The sequence below is a fragment of the Ptiloglossa arizonensis genome, chromosome 5 (assembly GCF_051014685.1).
Source record: "Ptiloglossa arizonensis isolate GNS036 chromosome 5, iyPtiAriz1_principal, whole genome shotgun sequence".
NCBI lineage: Eukaryota > Metazoa > Arthropoda > Insecta > Hymenoptera > Colletidae > Ptiloglossa > Ptiloglossa arizonensis.
In genome coordinates, this window is record NC_135052.1 from 9,868,143 (window position 1) to 9,889,301 (window position 21,159).

General features: G+C 43.1%; 1 protein-coding gene across 11 annotated transcripts in view; it reads left to right on the forward strand.

The window, feature by feature from the left end:
• Positions 1–21,159, forward strand: part of LOC143146703 (hemicentin-1-like) — a 382,634-nt gene that overhangs the window by 137,278 nt on the left and 224,197 nt on the right. For 10 of the 11 annotated variants that reach the window (XR_012992051.1, XR_012992055.1, XR_012992053.1 and 7 more), the window contains exon 2: positions 2,627–2,683. The exons of the other annotated variant lie outside the window; for it this stretch is intronic. Coding sequence is in view for 6 of the 10 variants with exons in the window: in XM_076311234.1 (XP_076167349.1) it covers positions 2,627–2,683 (57 nt within the window). In the remaining 4 variants the exon portion in view is untranslated. The remainder of the gene's footprint in view (positions 1–2,626; positions 2,684–21,159) is intronic. 11 annotated transcript variants of the gene reach the window in all.

A 21,159-nucleotide genomic window follows, 5' to 3' on the forward strand; every position in this document is an offset into this window, starting at 1 on the left:
GTAACTCGTTCAAAGATTTTTATCAAATAGAAAAAAGCATTCGACGTTTCAGAACTTATTTAACAAAAGTTTCGGCCGGAAAATAATAGCGTGGCGTCAGAGGACTTAGAAAATTCCACGGGGAGATCGACGTGTTAAGTTGAGTCCGTGGATCGAAGTTAAAGCGTCCTATCAAGCCGGAGTTTGCGAGGGGACGAATCGATCAGACTCTTGCTCGCATTTAAGAAACGGTGAACGCTTCGTGGAATAATATTACTTCCACTCGATGTTACTTACGATTCTGGGCTCAGGTGCGTGACGTTCCTATCGAAGATCACTCGAGTCGATCACCCAGCTCTATCATAGGCCATCGCACACAATCGGGAGAAAATTGAAGTCTCGTAAATATACACTCGATGTCCCAGGGAACACGAAAAATTGATGGACCGTGGGAAAAGTCAACGAACGGAGTAATCATCGCTATCGAAGCTCGTGTACGAGACAATTCGATCTTCAATTTCGCAGTGTTAATCATCGACCACTTGCAGTCGCGCTCGATGATCCTTGGAAGAATTTTGTCTTGTTGTTTCGTTGCACCGAGTGTTAAGTACGTTGTATCATCGATTTGTCCCTAAAGGTGTGCGAGAACACGAAAATATCGGGAACTCGATAGTCGGGACGAATCTAGAAGAGGTCGAGTCGGGTCGGGTTCCCGAAAATTTCGAGATTCCCCAAGGAATCGTATTTCTCGAAAAAATCGAGATTCCCGAAAATCTCGAGAGGCCGGCTACCGTTTCTCGAACTACTCTGCAGGGTTCCATGGCAGCCTATAAAATGTATAAATACACAGTCGCGCGCGTATACGTTGTTTATACGACACTCTCGAAAGGAATTCGCGATGGACGATAGTCTTTTAATTTCTACTGCCAATTTTCGCGAAGTTATTGGAAACACGGATTCTAAGAATCGTGCGACCCGATGTACAGAAACTACGCATTGTACAGTACTTGAACATCGTGTACGCTATCGAGCAGTATCTTCGAGAAATCGGTAGTCTTTCGAGAATCACGATTTCTTCGAGAATCCCAATAAATTCGAGAAATGTTCGGTTACCCGTCCGACCCTGAAAATATATCGCGTTCCCGATTCGATATTTCGGGTACTCGCACATACCTATTCGTCTCGTTGGGTTTGACTCCTCCGTATAATTTAATAAACTCTTAAATTCACGTGGTCGGTGAAATTTCCCTTGCAGAGGGTGGCATCGTCGACGTTTTAATCGAAACATCGCGTGCAAATGAAAACAACACTCGAACGAAAGAAGCTCGACCAGAGGTAGTAATAAATTGTATCTTTCAGAGGAGTTCCTTCCAGTTCCGCTCTCTTAAATGAGGTGATTTATCGATGGTAATTACCACGTTTATATCCCGATGAAACAAGTATCGAACGAAGTACCTTCGTTTCGAAATTCTCGATACGTATTGGGTAAAGATGGCATGTATTAATAAGTACCGGATACGTACTTCGCGAACATGCCTTGAAACGGATCGATACCAAGCACCAATTTCGAACACGAAAGTATCGATACTGTTAAAAAGACTCGATCCAGTCATTGGGACACGATTTATACGTCCGAGCTGGAGAGAATATTCTTTTTTATTAGATCCTTCAATCGGGAAACAACTCGTCTCGTCGCTACTCGTTCATTGCTTGCGGTGGATCGATATCCGATACTTTTGGGTACGGTGTATCGGATAGTTTTTTTATCGCGTTCTTTCGCAGAATCTTTTACTCGGAAATGAGTTTTGTTCATTAACTATGTATAATCTCCTCTTGTAACACAGCATCGTTGGAGCACTTCGTTATTTCTGCCCGTGTTAAAGGTAGAACAAAATTTCGTAAATACGCGAAGCGCGAAAATATTTATTTCAAAGGAGTCATTTTTGTTTTTAAATAATCAAAGTATCGATATACTTTTTTAAACTGTGCCATTAGCTTTTCTTATATACGATTCTTACCTTTTTAAGATAAATTCAACCATCAATGCTACGTGCGTAGTTTATCGTAAATTAGTTACACGTTAATGGTAAACTTATAGCAGTAGTTCAGGCACCAACGAATATGGACTATTTTGCTTTCTCTTCGCTCGAAATACGTAAGTACAAGCATAAAGTGTAACATAATAATCGATTAATCAAACGATGAAGTATCTTCGAATTTTGAATTCTCTTTGAAAACATTTCTCGTTAAAATACTTACCATTTTGCATACGATTTTTTCGCACGCTTTCGCAGGGTCAATAACACAAGAAATATTTATTGGATGGGTTCCCAAGAATACTTCTATACGTCGCGTTTGAAAATAACATTTTCTCCTATTTTATTGGCGATTACTAACTGCAATAAAAGTAGCTTTGGGCACTGCTTTAAGTCAAGTAGAAGTACGCCATTTGTTACAAAAGCTTTTACGTACGGTAATCCTAAAAATACCAAAGCAAATTTTTATCCGCCCGCACAATATTTTACGGAAAGACAGCTCGTGGTCGAATCTACCTCACCGTAATCCAGCATTTGGCGAACTAGATAAAAATTAAAAGATTCGCGTCACCCGCATTGAATATTAATTGCGCTTCTTCTTTGCTTTGCAGCCAATCCGAAAGAAAGGGGCTTTTCGAGATTACCAAGGACAACAGAGGTTACTATAGGTAAATATTTAGATTAATTTAACAAGTTTCAAAAGGGCTGAGGGATAATCCAGAGATGGAGGGCTTCGAGGTATTACCAGCGAGCAAGCAACACGTGTTATTTCTACAGTTGCTTGGTAATTAATATCGCGAACGTATTAAAACGAGAGGAACGATGCTCGAACATTCGTTTCCACGTTGGCGCTTCGCTCACGCAACCTACAATTTTCGTTTTTATTACACGCTCCACGTATGCATCTATCATTTTTATCTACGCTTTTCCCTCCCAGACGTGTTCAAATTTACGCGCCATCGTCCTGTAATTTTTTGCGCGACATTTTATGCGTACGTGGCCATTATTTATTATTCGTTCGCCGGATGATCTAAACGGACATTAAATACATCCCCTGTCTGTATTATTCGTTTAGTATTCTTCGCTGGACGCTCTAAATTCCCTGGAATTTTTCGCGTTTAAAAAAATTCACGCGAATTTTTAGGTGTCATTGATGGTTAGAAAATTTGAAATATTCTTTGGGTAAAAAAGAAGAAATAAAAGAAGACATCGCTATAAATTTGATAATTTCGCAGCCGTGGATATCAATGGACATACTAAACCGAATGATGCATCTAATAAATTTATCATTTTATTTTATTCGTGTTTCCGTCGAAGTTGTATCGTTCGTAACTTTTAATCGTTGCCGAACGCATTTTTCACGGTTTCGTTCAGAATACACATATTACGCAATATTCATTGATTTTTTTTAACAGTTAAAGCAATATGTGGAAAATGAGTTTGGAAGTAAAATAAGCGTTCATGAATATTTACCGGAGCTTTCGTCGTTCGGACCGTACGACAAATATTATTTTAGTTTCGAATGTATTGGTTTCGGCGCTATTGATTACATTGCAGCGATATATCAGTATTCAGTGTCGATAAGTTCTAGGTGTTTTTTTCATTTACTTTCCCCGATATAAGAATTAATTCTTTCGAAGAGCTCTAAATATATCGTCGTTTCGCAATATCGAATTCAATATCGTCTCTTTGTAAATTTTCGTTCCCACGGTGTACGTGGAATTAAATATTCAACGGAACGCGAACGCCGCTGTTCAAGTACAAAGTTTGCGTTAAAGGTACTGTTTGAATTCGGAAATTTTGAAATTAAAGAATATCAACTCGACCGCTTCTTTAATTAAATATTAATCGTTCGAGCAAATATTTCCACTCGATCGAAACATTCCCATCGTTTGATCTCTGTATCGTTCGGTGCTCGCGTTCATTGTCCAAAAGCCTCGAACCCAAATGCGATATTGTAGTTCCATCTTAGTTCGGTACGAATCTGTGTCAATTTATCGATCATCGATGCCAAATCCCCGTATGTATATTGCTCGGGTCAAGTAGGAATTATCGTATCATCTAACGTCATAACTCTCGTTATTAATCGAACGAACGTTCGGTAATTTATTACATCCTTGTCTATCGCGATACGATTAACCGGGCGTCCAAGGACCCTTCCTCGACTGCGAAACGCTCTACATAGGTACAACTCCTGTAGCTGCGAGAAGCTAGTTTGCTCCTTTGGTTCCGGGACACAAAGGGCAAAGGTCTATGGGGAAATATAAAAGATAGAAGGACGGTGTAGACAAACCGTATAACTGGGGATAACTCATAAGTGGCCTTGAGTTGATTTTATTCCAAGTATAGTATACTTGATAGCGAGGTACTCGAGACACACTTAAGTGGTATGTAAAACGATACCCTTGGGGGTGAAAAACCGCCAAATGTGTTCTTCGCCACTCATTACAAGGCCACACCCTCTTGGTGAGCACAGTTTGTTCATGTATCAGTGCCAAAAAGAATCCAGAATTCGTTCCCGGGGTCTTGACTCCAGACATTCAAGTACGCTACAGTCTTCACCTCCCACTGTTTTTATGACCTCGCTATATTTCTTCCACCGTGTACGGACGCATACATTCGCTGGTAGCGGTTGGAAACCGATCGTGTCGCGTGTTTTGGTCACGAAGATTAACATTTATCTCGACACTTTCGTCCGATTATGAATATCTAACGACAATGGTAAGGATTACCTCCGTATCGAAGTATTTAAAATAATTTACAAATCGAACACGCGTGTATTTACATGCATTCGTGCCAGCACACCCGAAGAGGGTTATTTGAACCTTTCTGTAAATAATTTTTTACATTTAATCGGCAAAGAATTCGATCGTTCATTTTGGGGGGCGAAATTCTTTTTCCTTTTGAACGATGTCCTTCACAAAATTTGTAAACCACTGTTTTCTCGGACTTTTTCTTAGTACCCGTTTACATCGAAATACGTTCGGTCTGTATCGGCAAACAGGAATAATTCGCAAGCATTTAATTAGCTGTGCGACACCGATCGCGAGACAATCCGCAAACAATGCAACGATCCGGAGAAAGCGATATTCTCGGTTTTACGGCTGATTGTCAACCGAGTGTCGATGCCGTAGGTAGCCCGTGGCATACTCGGATGACTGATACAAACGAGTTTCCAAAGGGATCACCGTTTGCGGATTATCCCGTATTCGGTGATATGGGTAGCGCGGCCCGTTCTGTTTCTTGATGCAAACGGGTTAAATCGGTCTGCCCTTTGCAACGTGGCGTGTCTAGCAAATGTTTACTTTGTGCAACATAAGTAGCTTTCAGAACGTTACTGATCTCATTCGGGTAAGCGATCCACCTCTCATTGTTTTGACCAGTGTCCGGGCTTCCTGGTTTTATCAAGCCATCCGACTGAACAATCCTTTGCTTCCCTCTTGTTCCAAACGAAGCCATTGCGGCTTAAAAGGGTTTCCCTGTGTCTCGGCTCGAAGAATGGCCAATATTTGAGATTTTCGAGATAGAAACCGACGTACCGAATTGAAACATTTCGCGCCGATTACCAAACTCGCAACAACGTTGCACGAAATTTCTTTCGTTAATTGATTCCGGTAACAAACGATTTATCAATAATATATAGAAGAGTTTCGTTGTAGTCTCTTTTACTACTAGAATTTCGACGTAGAAACTCGTGTTTCAAATTTTCCTATTAAACCTTTTTTGTACAGGTAACGCATTAACGAGTCTATACGAGAGGAGTCGGTAAATTGTAAAAAAATGCACGTGATCGACGCACGGACAAGATAACACCGAACTCACAGACTGCCTTCTTCTATTATTGGAATTCTACAGGAATGTTTCTTTTTCTTCAACTGTTTGTCCCGTTGGCCCGAGTGTGGACACATTTTTCAAGAGGATTCGTATCAGCAGAGATTCTTGAACCGAAGCAAACTTCTTAGATTATTAGAGATCTCGGTGTGTTTAGAGCAGTGGCTCGCACACGTGGGCTTTACACTCGACGATAAAGTTCAATATTTCCCGAGAAATTTAATCCTCTTACGTTGTGTTCTTTTCGCGTCATACTTGGGATACTGATCTGGGATACGTTCAATAGAGATTCGTTAGATACGTCGCGGATCGTTGGATTTAGCGATAAGAGAACACTTAGCGTTAGCCTGGTGCGTACTATCCTTAATTTGGTCACTGCCACTTGGTATTTTCGTTTCGTAGAAACTCCTGAACCGGTACGATTCGCGTTATCGCGAACTTTACGCAGAACGCTGGATCTTGAATCTTTTCGATTCGACAATTTTTCGAACGCGATTTGAAAAACGTGCTCCCTCGTCCCTAAATTTTCCGAACGCGCGAAACAAAAGGGAAATCGTTCTTTGTTTCGTCCAGAGACGCGGGGAAACCCTCTTAATCACTTTACCCAACATCGAGCGTTCTATTACGAAAAGGAGGGGGAGAAACAGCAAACGGAAAGGGTCTAATACCTTTCCCCAGCAACTGACGGGTTAATGTCGAAGAATATTTCACCCACCCTCTATCCCGGGTGGGGTATTCGAGTCCTCGTTTCCTCGAGTTCCTTTTTTTTTTGTTTCTTTTCTTTCTTTCCTTTCCTTCTTTCTTTTTTTTTTTTTTTCGTCGGCCAATAAGATAAAGGTTAACGGCGGCTTGTCGGCCGGTAAACGATCCGCAATATCCGTTGGCTCCGCTTCGAAATAAAGCGATATATTTCTCGGGGCGAATGGCATTCGGCGGTCGGCCGTTGAACAGGTTCGTTCCCACGGAAAAACGAGCATGGTCTTCCTGTATCGTCGTCGTCGTCGTCGTCGTCGTCGTTGTCGTCGTCGTGCGTCCGAGACGCCGCGAAACCGTGCGCACCACGAGCACCGTTACGGTTTCACGCATCATATGCGCGACCGATCTGCGGAAGAAATTTAATACATCGTGGAGGACCATCGGCTGGCACGAAACGCGCGGGATACTCGCCGCGTATCTCATTCGCGTGAGAGTCCTTGGAGTCACGTTCAGGATGGGACAACGACCGTGGACCGTGGGGGTAGGGCAACACGGGTAGACGGTGATGGGAGGGGTGGATATTTTTCCGTCGCTACGGAACTCGCTTTTGGCACGGGACCCGACGGATTCGACGAATTGTCCGAATTCCACACGACGAAAACTCTCCCGATCGTGGCTTCAAATTGGACGCGGATTGCGCGGCTTCCTCTGTGACGCCGGCTGTTAACGGCAGACGCCGGTGCACGGGACCGATCACGACCTCCTTGCCGGGGTTTTCGGGTCGATAACGTCCACCGTGGAAGAGTCGAATGTCGTTTGAGAATTTTACGGGAACGCGAGATCCATGGAACGTATACCCGGTCGGTGGATCGGGCCTGGAATACTTAGAAGCTGGCGTCGCGAGCGAACGAGGAGCGAACAAGTAAGCAACGAGCGAACCAACAGCGAGAAGCGAACGAGCAGCGCGGAGGGAGCAACCGGTAACTAGAAACGAACGTGTAAACAAGGAGCATTGAGAAGCGAGCGAGTAAGCAACGAGCGAACGAGCAGCGCGGAGGGAGTAACGAGTAACTAGAAACGAACGTGTAAACAAGGAGCAGCGAGAAGCGAGCGAGTAAGCAACGAGCAGCGAGGAGCGGACATGTGAACAAGGAGCAGCGAGAAGCGAGCGAGTAAGCAACGAGTGAACGAGCAACGTGGAGGGAGCAACGAGTGAACGAGCAACGTGGAGGGAGCAACGAGTGAACGAGCAGCGTGGGGGGAGCAACCAGTAACTAGAAACGAACGTGTAAACAAGGAGCAGCGAGAAACGAACATGTAAACAAGGAGCAGCGAGAAGCGAGCGAGTAAGCAACGAGTGAACGAGCAACGAGCAGCGAGGAGCGAACATGTGAACAAGGAACAGCGAGAAGCGAACGAGTAAGCAATGTGTAACTAGAAGCGAACGAGTAAGCAATGTGTAACTAGAAGCGAACAAGTAAGCAATTAGTGAACAGCGCGGAAAGAACAACGAGCGATAACCGAGCGAACAAACAACGAAGAGAGAAAAACGTGCAACAAATCAGCGAACAAGCAGCGAGGAGAGTGCAACGAGCAACGAACGAGCGAACAACGAGTAGCGAGGGCCGAGCGACGAACAGTAAATGAACGAGCAACCGGCGTTGCGGAGCTCGTTGAACGCGAGAATTCGGTGGATGTTCGATGTCGGAGTATCGATTGCGAGGGAATCGTACCCGAGAATGAACTCGTACAACGCACTCGAGGACTTTTGGGCGCGAGAAGATGCGCTGCACGAGCGTACGCTTTCGTTCACCCGTATACGTGTACGTACTTTGAACAGTGCGGTGCGATAGATTGCAAAGTCGCGGAACGGGGACGGGGGAGTGGATCCAACAGCCCGGTACGTATTATTTACAGAGTTGGAAGTAGGGCTTTAGTTGCGTGTACTTTACTTTTGAACATAATACGTATACGTACGTATATGGCGTCACGTCCGATATTACCGTATCGAGTTACGTCGCTGTTATTATGCGCGGTGAAAAGTATTTCCCGCGAAAGTTGACTGGTTTCGAGAGGTATACTTCGAGTTTATCAGCTCGTATTAGTAGGAGGGGTAAAGGATCGGCGAAGAACGAGTTTTTCTTCTTTTTTTGATTTCGAATGCACCGATCGTCGAAGCTTCTTATTCTCTGCGAGAAAGTATTAAATTATCTGCGTCGAAACAATTATTCGTCGACGAGATATTTCAATTTGAATGTTCACCCACCAAAAATCTATTCATTTTTAATTTGAAATATTAAATCGACGTAACGTAATTAAGACTGTAATATCGAGCAAGATACGCTCCGTACGCGAACAAGAAGATAGCTTCTGGATTTTCTTTTCTTTTTTTTTTCTTTCGAAGACCTCCCACGTAATTTAATGGGAATTTAACGCGAGAGTGTAATTATTCTTGGCGACGGGACAAGCGCGTTACGCGCGATAATTAAACAAATACCGGCTACGGAACGTAAATCGTCAGGGAATGGAAAATTAATTGACATTCGAAAACAAACTGCCGCGAATCCTTGGATCTATTTGCGTTACACGGCGGACGGATTGACGTGTTTATAAAAAATTTACAATTTGACGCACAGGCTACAAGCTTCGAACGTACGGGATGCTTTCGTACCGGAAGGACAATTCTACGCAAATAGTTTACGTTACTGTGATAAAGTTACCTTCAATATTTGTGGATTTTTGTTCATTCAATCGACGCGATAAAAGAACGGTATCCTTGACGCGAAAGCCTCGAGATTTGAAAAATCGGACCAAGACGAAATTACATTTCGTTTTTTCTTTTTTTTCGTCGATTATCGATTATCTAAACGCGACGATTTACGGGGTTGCGATTATTTTACGGTGCAAGCAGCCGCGGAACAAGATTGCGAGTCACCTGAATTTTGTTTAACCCGATAAACGGGACGGTAAAAATTGAAACGACCTCGCAATGAAAATCGTTCGTATTAACGAAATTTGTTAGTTTTCTAACTACGATCACCCCGAGTGGGTTTCGTTGTTCTGGCAATTACGCTCGTGACGATAAATTTCATTGCCTTTACAACCGCGTCTGCGTCGAGGGAACTTCGATATTTTGGAAAAACAATTCACCAGCAATCTCATTAATCGCCGGACTAGCGAATACCGGGAGTATTCGGAAAATTGTCCCGTAATTTCAAAAATTGCGCAAAAATGAAACGCGCATTTACGTTCTCAACCTAGAACGATCGCGTTTCGCAATAAAGATTTAATTCGCGTGGCCGTTGGAAAATGATTAACGTTGCCGCTCGAAAGATATTCTCATCGCGTGTACAGCGTCATCGAATTATATCCTTCGTATCTTTCGTACGTACACCGAATTCATCGGCCACGTTCTATTTTTCCGTTAATATCGGCTCGCGATGAGAGAAGTATGCAGATGCATAGAGTTATGTTAAAGGTACGCAAAAAATTTCTGAAATAAATGTAATAAACGTTGAACGTTAGCCGATTTGTAGTTCCGCGAAATTTCAATGGCACACGAAATAAAAATTTTCACCTACCGGCACGCGCAGACTCCTCGAACAATTTTAACATTTTTCAGCCCGGTAATATTAACGAATTTGCAACATTTATACGGGAATATTATAATATTGCGTTTCCCGTAACAACGAGTCCCTCTAGCATTTATCGTCATGAATATTACCTTTTACGATTTACTACTTTTACCGCGATCGTGCGAGATTATTCGAGATTATCGTTGGAGAAACGAAAGGAAAAAATTAATCCTTGATCGGTAACTTGAGTTCCACGGTTCTCGTTGATTACGTAGTTTTTTTTGTAATTTCTCTCGGTGTTGATATAGGAATTGGTGTAGTTTCGCTTTGCGACGACACAGCGATCTTCGGATAACAAAATGAATTTTACTTCGGATAACCGAACGGGGACCATCTCTACCTCGGTTACAGGATGTCACCCAAGGTTCATCACATTCTCTTCGTCGTGCGGTGTGTGGCTCGACCTCAATTCGAGATAAAAACGATCGATTCCTGGAAAGAAAACGGTACCTTTCCCGAATAACTGATCAGGAGAAAACCCGATTTACGATCAGCTTGCAGAGACTACTGTATTACCGCGAGCGGTTAAATTGGAAAGTATAACCATACAATCTATACTCTTTAATTACTTTATTCGATCATCTATTCCCGAAAAAAAAGGACATCGACCTAGGAATTGGAAGAAATAACGTTCCGAAACGTGTTGCTCGATCGAACTGCGAAGTCTCCGCTTTGATTAAAAAATAAAGTAAAAAGAGCACACGAAATCGACGATTGAAGTAAAAACGTTACTGCGTGCAAATCGACTCGAGGAAATGAAATCGTTGTTAAAAATCTCATACGAATGATTCGACGAAAATTCGGCTATAAAAATTAACGTGAATTTACTCCTATTATACTTAGTATCGAACTCGAAGACCGATGTTGAATCCATTTCGAGTCAAAGCCCCCTTTAATCGAATCGAAAGCTGTTCGATCTAGTTCCAGTTACCGTTCTGATTAAAGTAATAATAATTTCATTGAAAATACGCGCTTTACGAAAAAGTATAAATATTTTTCGAACGTGTACAGTCAGGGGGCGAAGAAAGACACGAGACACGTTCCCCGTAGAGGTTTCTCGCAAAGTTGTGTATCGCCGATTAGATTGTTATCGAATAAATTCGTGTTTCGATATATCGGCTGTCGGTTATTCGAGATTGCAAAGGCGCGAAAACGCAATTTACATAAGAAAACTAGACGCTTGCGAATCTCGATGGTGCAGTTTGCACAACGAATGCGCAGGTTATGAATTAAGCCCTCGGGTAATGCAGGAAAAGTAGCGACGACTTACGGCGTAAGCTGAAAGTGTTAAAATGCCGAGATACATTTTGATGACCTCTCGGATTTGTATTACCGCGGTTCCGCGTGATATTATATTATCAAGTTGCAAGGGAAATTTGAATACGTCCTATCTCCTTCTCGTCTGTGGCTAATTAACTTTCCCCGGGACTAAGCTAATTAAATAATGAAAATAACTTAGTTGACAATTTCAATGGAAGTGAAACTTCTGCAATTTTCTCGTCGTTCGGCTTAATGGAACTTCGTAATTTGATGCATTTCGCGAGACTAATGACAGGTTCTCGCGACCCTTCAAATATTTTAATTGGTACAGTATCATTTACTACCCTCGAAAGGACGGTTTTGATTTTCAACGCACACGGAAACTCGAAAACACTCGACAAATGCGCGCAAACTATTTCGTTCGTTTTAATCCCACGGTGAGATTAAACATGTCGCGTGTTTAGATTACTTCTCTTTTTTTTTTCCCCCCCCTCGCACCAACGGTGTTTATTTAGCGAGAAATCTTCTTAAATAAATATCATACGCGCAAATGTTTCATCGTTGTTTTCCTCACATTTTCTTCGCGCCAAAAATTTCGTTCAATCTCCGAAGATTTTATGCCCTTTCACCGGTACATCACCGGTTCATTGAGTAGTTTCCTGTAAGTTTGAGAACGAAGAGTTTTCAAATTACTCATCCGTGTATTTTTAATGGGGCCACAATTTTTCTAACGAGCAACTTCGAAAGAAGTGCGCAAACATTCGATTACTTTCAACGTTCAAATTTCAATAACGAGATTTGTCTTACCATACAGGGCCGCGGTTTTGCGTTGAACAATGGTCCGGTTTGTAACTTTTAAATACGTAAAATTTCTCAACGCGTGAAATATAATTTCACTTTCCTTTTCTTTTTTCTCGGGACGAAGCCATCTTCGATTCGATACAGTATTGCTTCCGATGAAGTTTATACTTTTCTGGAAGGTTCATCGTCCGATGTCAAAGCGTGTTAGTAGCGATTGATGCGTATTAACGCGGAACACTGGTCAAAACTCGTTACCAACTTCTCAATTCGACGAGTGTTGCAAAGTTTCGGTTCGTCGTTGGTAGGTAAGTAAACGAAACGTTTCAGAACGAATAAACGAATAAATAAATTCAGTCAAGGAGGAAATAAACGAACAGAATGGCTGTGACAGTCCGTGTGAAATTCGCGTTTGCACGGTATGTCTCGACAAACACGTATGACATATTTCCGATGCATACTTTCGCGAATGAAGCGGAACATTACCAATCGCCTGGTCTTGGAAATTAGCGATGCTAAATATCCAAAATAAAATAGCTCGTTTTGCGATTTCGCTGTGTCGCTTATAACTCCAGAAATATGAATTCGGCTTTAATATACGTCGAACGATAACGTCGATCCCGGTTCAATACAGAAATGTCAGGAGTTATATTTTAATAAAACTATTTTTTGTCTCGGAGGAACACCGTCGAACTCGCGATCGATAAACGTGTCCCCGTAAACTCGAGATATTCGGAGAATCGGGAACATTATTTGTCGTCGAAATATTATAATTTCAGATATCGCGAGAACACTGCGGAAACCCGGCAATTCGGATAAGTAATTCAGATTTATACAAAGTCTCGCGAAGATTTGTCAGTAAAGATTCGGCGCAATTGGTTGAAATAGCTGCTGACTTACTCGCCGCGTCCAAACCGAGGAGAGTTAACCCATTTCGATTCGTGGAAAAGGTAACGGGAAGAACAGATAAAGGGTGCAAAAAATTGCGGACTTGGCAAACTTCTCGACCAGGCGCGATATTAAGCCGCTTATCGCGGAAGTAACCCCATTGTCGCACCGATCCGATTTAAACATCCACGTGCTCAAATACAATAACTCATTCGCGAGAAATTAATCAACGATCGGGTGATTGCGTATTCAGTAAACGTTCCGCTCGTGAAATATTAATGAAAATGTCCGCCTTAGAAATTCCACGTTTCGTTGATGACATAACTTTTTATGCCCCGTTCGTTCGCCGCGCTGTGATTGACTGTTGTTCCAGGTTAAACTCTCTAACATTATCGCGATATCGAAGGGATAATTGATCAAAATCGATTTAAATTCCATCGCGTAGAATCGAGGATTTTATCGGTCCGATTATTTCCCGATCGAAAAACTTAAAAGCCACGCTAATGAACTTTTTATGGAATACGTGCGACCGTTGTACGTTATACGCGAAGCATGGAATTTCATCGCGTTCGTGATTTCGTTCTATGGGATCTGCGAACTGATTACAATTTAATCGTAAATCATTTTTCCTTTCTTTCTCCTAAATTTGCACGGTACAATATCGTTATCTAAATAACAGCTGGTGTTGTAATTTGTGTCGTTTATGTTTTATCGCGTACGTACGAGCAAACGAGTTCAACAAACACCAGGAAATATATTTGTCGCCTATCGAACTAAAAGCGCAACGAAGAACAGTATTCGTGAGAAATACATACTGTGCTTTACACTTTCCAGCAGTGCTCTCGATAGTATACATCACCGATATCTGACGTGGGGCCTTTCGTGTGAAAAAAGTATTCACTGGGAATGGTAGTTTGAGACTATTGTACCTGCAAATAGGTTTGCCGATTTTGCACGGCACGTTCAAAAATCGTCAGCTTGAATGCACTCTCGCATGCAACGAACAAGCAAATGCCTAATTTTTTCGGTTGCATTAACACCTCGATTTATCGCTCAGCGTGTATCCAGAATTCCCTACCGGTGATTTTCTTCTTTGTTCGCCGGATACGTTAAGAAGATTGTACTCGTGCCGAATCAGACATCGCGTTTCAGAACGAACTGTTCATTTTCTTATTATTCCCGGTAACTACGAGCAAATGGATATTACCGTTTCCTTGGAAAATCCTCGATCGAACCGCATCTGATAAAAACACGAGTCGAATAATCGCGAGCGAGGAATATTTCGACGAAATTTCGGACATTGCGAAAACTTGGAGGATCTCGAAACCTGAAAAAGTGACTCGAAGATTCTCGTATCGGTCGTCGAACCTGTTAAAATGTAACGTGGTATGTCTAAGAAAACGTGTGAAATTTCAAGACCGTAGAAAGTGTAATCGTCGGGGAACGGTTACCAGAAATAAGATACTCGTATCGGTAATCGATCGAAAGATATCAGATACTCGTAATAGAGTACTACGTACCTTGCAATTTTGTAACATCTTCCTCCCCAACGTTCCCCGTACAACGAATGAATCATTGAAGCCTGACAACTGAAACATCTTCGTCGTGTTCGCGGCGCGAAAACACGCCCCGGGAAAGATATTAACGATTCGAAGTAAAAAATGTTCAAGGTCAAGACTCTTCCGACACGGAACGTGCGATCTGCAAATCTTCCAATAACGTTTTACAACATAGTGTACAGTTGATTCAATCTCGTTAACCCATTTCCGTCTACCTTGAAAAGAAACACGGTTTGCGTCACTGTAGTTTAGCGCCTTAAATAACTCTTTCGTTGTTTGTGCGACGAAAAAATATGTTAGGGGAAATACGTTCTTTTGAATATTCAACGAAACATTCCGGTCGCAACATTCCTCTTTCCATTGGTCGCGAAACTTTGAAACTGAAAACTACGATGCGTGCGAACAACTACTTTCGAATATTCGTCGTAGCTCGTGTAGCGGATTCCCGCGGCACGCGTGTATTTTTCTCAACGACTTTGTTCGCCGTAATGAGCAAAAAATACAAGTCGAAATACACAAAAACACGACACAATGGACGCGAAGCGAGGTGAAAGAGGGTGGGCGAGATTCGTTCGAATTGCCGTTTTGTAACCTGGATCTGGTTTTGTAACTTAACTTCTAATCTCGTAATCTCGTTTATTTGTTACGCGAGCGAGAGGCTCGTTCGAGACCCTGGGCGGTACGGTGTTGCGTCCCGTTCAGACTCTACTCGTAGAAACAAGTGACAAGTTTCCAATAACACGACCTTGAGAAAAAGTGGCCTTTATCCTTGCTTCGTTGCTACGGTTCGCTCCTCTTTCCGGTACAATTCGAACGTTTTTCTTATCGGGGCAAACAATGGGGGGATATATTAAATTCCAGTCTCAGGTGACCGACCACGTATATCCATCCTCGGCGTTGAAACGATCAATCGGCCGATCATCGATCCGTCGAGGCTGTTCCACGATAAGCCACGAGACCGAAGAATTATAGGAATCCAGTCTCCTAAGCGTTCGAACTCCCTTCGTTTCACCGTAGACAATAGAAACCGCCCCTGTGACAGAGCAGTCCGTACTTTTCTGAAAGAAGAAGCCGGCCTTGTCCGCGTCATTCCCGACCTCTTTGTCCCGACACGTCACATCCCGAGAACGAGAACGCGGTGTACGTGTTCTCGTGTTCCTTCGTTCTTCGTCGACCTTAACCCTCCGTCACGGGGTATCTACTTACGCTACAATATCCACCTGTGTCCCACCCCTTCCCCCCTCATCCTCCTCCTCTCCAATTCAACCCACCCATCCCCCCGTGTCATGACGCGACACTATCCCGTGGCTGTTGATATTTATGACAGGATACGGGGGACTCTTCGTCATGTGTTTCAACGAGTAGCTGCGGCGGCGGACACGCGCGGAATAGTAATTCTTATCGAATATGATACGAAGAACGAATGGGGCCCGCTGTCTGAGGATCGTTGCGGCCGTAAGAAATATGGCAGTGCCTTTTATCAGGGAAGATTCGGTTCGGTGAATTCGGCGAACCTTGCAGAGACTTGGGACGACAGGGGTCAGCCATTGGTCGAACTACGTTGAAACGGGTTTCGTAACTTTCGTGACGATGCCGGGGGAACGAAACGGTGGCGGCAGAAGGGGAGAGGGATACGCGACACCGAGCCACGAAGAAAATCGAGCAATTTGAAGTTGAATTACTCTTTCGGCGTTAGTTTTGAGAAGTTAATGCTTATAGTGTGGCGCTCGGTATAGAATCGAGACGCATTGCTACGGGATACCTCGACGAGACGAGGTGTGTTAATGGGATTTTGAAGACCCGCTGACGGTTCGAGAATGGAGTAACTTTGGCCATCTTCCCCGTCGTTGCTCGATTATTCGATATCGTTCCAAGAAATAGATTTTTACTTTTGTACTAATGTTTCGCGACGCGTCGAACGCACGGTTAGCGCTCACCGAGATTCAGTTGTAATTACACCGTTGTTGGGTTGACGGGAGAGTTCTGTCGTGTTTCAATTCGTACGGGTAATTTTATTAGTATTATCGTTTTCTGCTCGGTTGAAAAGAAACGGGAACAATTTGTTGCTCGGGGACTTATTTCACCTGGCTCTTGTACGATATCAAAGGATTACTTTCGGTAACCTTTGTCAATTACTCGTAGTGTTGAATTTCTGTGTTAATCTTTAACTGGTACGGTGACTGGTCATGTGTACGGTACGGTGAGGTCTGCAGGATCCCGTGTAATTGTCTAAATATTTGCAAACATTGTTAGGAAAAATATCCAATGTCGAAAAATGTCGATATTGTCTTTAAGGAGGAGTTCGAACCTAAATTTTCTACGAAGCAGGACTTCGAGCAGGATTAGGTGATCGGTTGCGACCGGTAGGTACTTTGCATTCGTTGCACCATGGAACAGAGTCCTTCGATAGCAGTTAGGAGATTTTGGAGCGACCTATTCTAATACTTGTTACGACAATTTGATCTCTTTTGGGTACCGAGAGGATTGTTTCGTATCTTTTGAAGAGCGGATACTTCCGATACACGGAACGGTACGCTAATTTCCACTTGGAATAGAATCACCAAACCTTTTAACATCGTATCGAGAAAACAATTCGAATAAAAAGTACACCGCTAAATAGCGAATAGTCTTTCGTGGAAATGGCAGTTTCACAAATGTCAAGGTCAACGTGTTAATCTCGTTACGTCGAAAAACATTTTCCACGACGTAAGAAGTTATCAGAGATTTTTTCCGGTCTAATGCTTTTAGTATAAACATATTTCGTAGTAAATTGGACGTAGCCTGCGGGTATCTCGAGCAAAAAAATTTGGCAAAAAAACATGGACCGAAGGATCGTAACTTGGTTAAGGCCAGTCCCTACGCGTGTCACGTCACGGATTTATCAGACATCAGTTGCTGTTAGAAGCGAAGTAGAAAAACGCTGGTACGCGTGATCCACGAAAATTCGCATACCTTTTCGTTGACTTTTTCGCTAATTTAATCAGACGTTGATTCGTCGAGAAATTGTTATTGCGCGTATATTGTTCGTTCGAAGTTGATTCGACGAGTGAACCAACTACGGGACAAGTATTTGTTCCGAGTTGATTCCGAAACTAAGCCATCTAGGAACAATAGCGATAAGAGAGCGAGAAACGAAATGTCTCATTAAAGTTGGAAAAGTTTCAAGCCTAAACCTGCATTAAACGAATGGCGCAAGTCGAATTCGCGTAACTCGAGGGGACCCACTATATTCCGACGTCCATACACGTTTAGCAAGATAATCTCGTTGCCGTGGCCGCTTGAAACTTTTTTACGTGACGTATTTAAAGATAAGTTGGAAAAAGTTGCGGCGGAATTGGACGCGTTCAGAGAGCAGCTATACGTTCACCGGCGCCAAAGATGTTATCGCTTAAGTAACTCGATACATGTGACGGTGGAGTGACTTAAAGATTCGCAATTTTCGTTGCTGCGACCACCGAACAATTAGAATTTATTCCGCTGTTGTTCCCTAATTACCGAATCTTCTCTTACCGTGTGCGTCGAATTTTCGTTCTCGTTTATTCGTGTCTTTTTTTTTCTTTTTTCTTTCTTTTTTAATAAAATTCCAGCACCCTTTCGCGAACGTCGGTACATTCGAATTCCAAATTTTGTTCCATATACGTTCCCTGATTCGTTCTGCACGACACACACTTCAAGTTTAATTAATCCTGGAAGGACTTTTGTGGTCTCGAGCGATCCCATGCATTTCTAAATTACTTCGCTTACCTTCGATTATTAACTTTTTCTCGACTCGAGTACGCGCATTTTAACAGCGTGTAATTCGTTATATTTCGCATCACGGGAACAAGAGACCCGGACGTTGCGACGTATTATCTAATAAATTAGTATTTGCAGATAATAATCTGTTGCAGTAAATTCTACTTCGAAACGACGTTGCGCGGAAACGTATTTCAAATTAATTTATTGCTTTCGACACGTCCGTCGGGAACCATTCTTTTTATCTATTTATCGGAACTAACGTTCATATTTTTCGCGAATAGGTTTTTTTTTTCCCCCGCACGTGCTACAAATTCGTTTCGTTCGAAGCTGATAAAATTTAAGCGCGGTAGGGCTTCTCCGAATGACTTCAAAAGTCAAACTCGGTTCAAGTCATCCTGGAGTTAATATCGCGAAATCTCTTATCAAGTGGTTTAAGACACGAGGTTAATTACTTCTACTTTTATGTTACGACAGCTCACCTCTCCGCTTGAGTGCAGGTTTGTACGAAGAGATGCGAGGATAATGGTTCGTACCAACCGAACGTTACGGTGGGGATAGCTACTCGGAGACCTTACGAGGCCAATTAATATTGTTTCCACTATAATAGGACGAGATTATACCGATCTCCGTCCGATTCTTCGAATCGACCTATTCAATTGATGGGAGTAATTGAAACTTTATGCACTCCAGCTTGAATCTCTCGAGCAGACGTTTGCCAGACCGGTCGAAAGAAAGATTATTACAACCTCCTATAGATTTGTTCACTCTTACGATATACGTTGCAACGTTCGAGCTACCTCGTATTTCCTCGATTTCTAGCTATCGTACGGATTCAACGCGTCCGATTTATCCGCTAATCGTCCTCTCGCGCGAAGGCTACGTGTCGCGGGAAAATTCGAAATCCTCGAAACGTTTGTTCCTCCGGTGGCCGGCTTAGAGTCGAGTTATCGTTGTCACGATTTTTCTTTGAACCCGAACGTGCCGCCATCGATGAAATAACGCAACTTCTGTAACTCTCGTAAAATGATAGAACGCCCGTTTGTACGACGGTCTGCGGGTTTATTCAATGATTGGAAACTCGGTGGCGGAAAAGCCAGAAAATTTGATTCTTCCCTTCGAACGGAACAACACGTGACAGTTTTCTCGATCAAAGAACACGGCGTTAAAGCCGAACGGATGACTGGCTGTGATACAACGCCCGCGCGCCCACACACAGGTGCAGGCAAACGGGTAACAGTATTGTCATGGAGCGGAACAAGCGTAAAAGACTTCAATTTTTGATCGTTTCGCGCAAACTGTGACGCAAAGGGTCCGTATTGTCGCGCGGGCCTTTTTGTTTCTTTTTTTCTTTTTTCTTTTTTTTTTTTCTTTTTTATTCGGTGTCGGCGCAGCCAGCGATTCCATCATCGTTCGCAACCCCGGAGACTCGTTTGCCCGCGAAAGAAGTTATTATCGGCATCTCGGGTTAATGAAAATTGCGGGGCGGGCCGGGGCGGGGCACCTGTACAGGAATTCTTTCGCTTTATGAAAGTCGTCCCCTTTTACGAAGTCGAGGGAACGACTTCCTCTGTCGGCTCTATCGCGCCCGCGCTGTATCATTAGCGCGGCTCCGCGAACTTAGATCGTGCGAATTCTCTTCTGTCTGCGGGTAATTGGCATTGCCCTGAAACCGTTCGTGCATCGATCCGGGACGAGGGGAGAATAATTATCGACGCGAGGAAATAATAACGAGAGTGTGTATTATTTCTATCGGGCTCCGTTACGGCGTGACAACGCAAAGATTCATCGCGAAACGATCAACGTAGGAAAAAGACAATTCAACTTCAACGGCTTCGATGGCTCTATCGAACGGTCAAATTCTGTGAAACCTTGGAACAATACCTTAGAAAAACATGTTGCCGTGGTGATTATCGGATAAACCGAGTCGTACAAGAGTCAATTATATTTAAACTTGACCGATTTATCCTAACATTCGCTCAAGGGTAATTGCTCGACTTAATTGCTCCGAAGCATCTATTACCTCGCTTTGCAACGACAAACTCGATGTCGAGGGTAACGAACTTTTACAAAATTCGACTTTTATAAAATTCATCTTTTACAAAACAGAATCTCGACGCGTCTAATCCTTGTCGTGTCACGTCTGGGTCTTTTCCGATTCAGATAGATATTTTCGTCTTTCGATTGTACGGTTAGCATTTTCCGAAACATTGAGAAAAGTACGATCGAGTAATTGAATCTTCTGGAGTGTTCGGAATTTTTTCAGTAGAAATCGATGACGGCTGGAAAATATTGGTTAACTTTCTCTGGGAAAGAGCACAGCTGCACCATTCCCAACGCCACTTAACGCATCGTAGATCTACGCGCAGCGAAAGAATTATGGCAATGTCACGGGACGGTCCCTCCAACAAAGAGCTTCCTGCGCAACGTCCCTTTCAGCCTTCTTGCAGGACGATTGCATTCGGTCTTCTAGGCGTTACGTAACGAGGAAATTGGTCCAATTTTCATTGACCTTAACACGCCCGTGTCTAAATAGTACTTACACGTTCCTCTCTGTGTGTGTGTGTGTGTGTGCGCGCGCGTGTGTATGGAAGCAATCTTGTACGTGGTCTGGTCGCACCGAATTCGAAAAGGAATTAGAGTAACGTTAGGTGCCAGGAGAATCACTACACTCTACGAATGGCCCACTTTGAGATACCTTGAACATTCAACGCGCATTAGAATATCTTGAGAATTCAACTG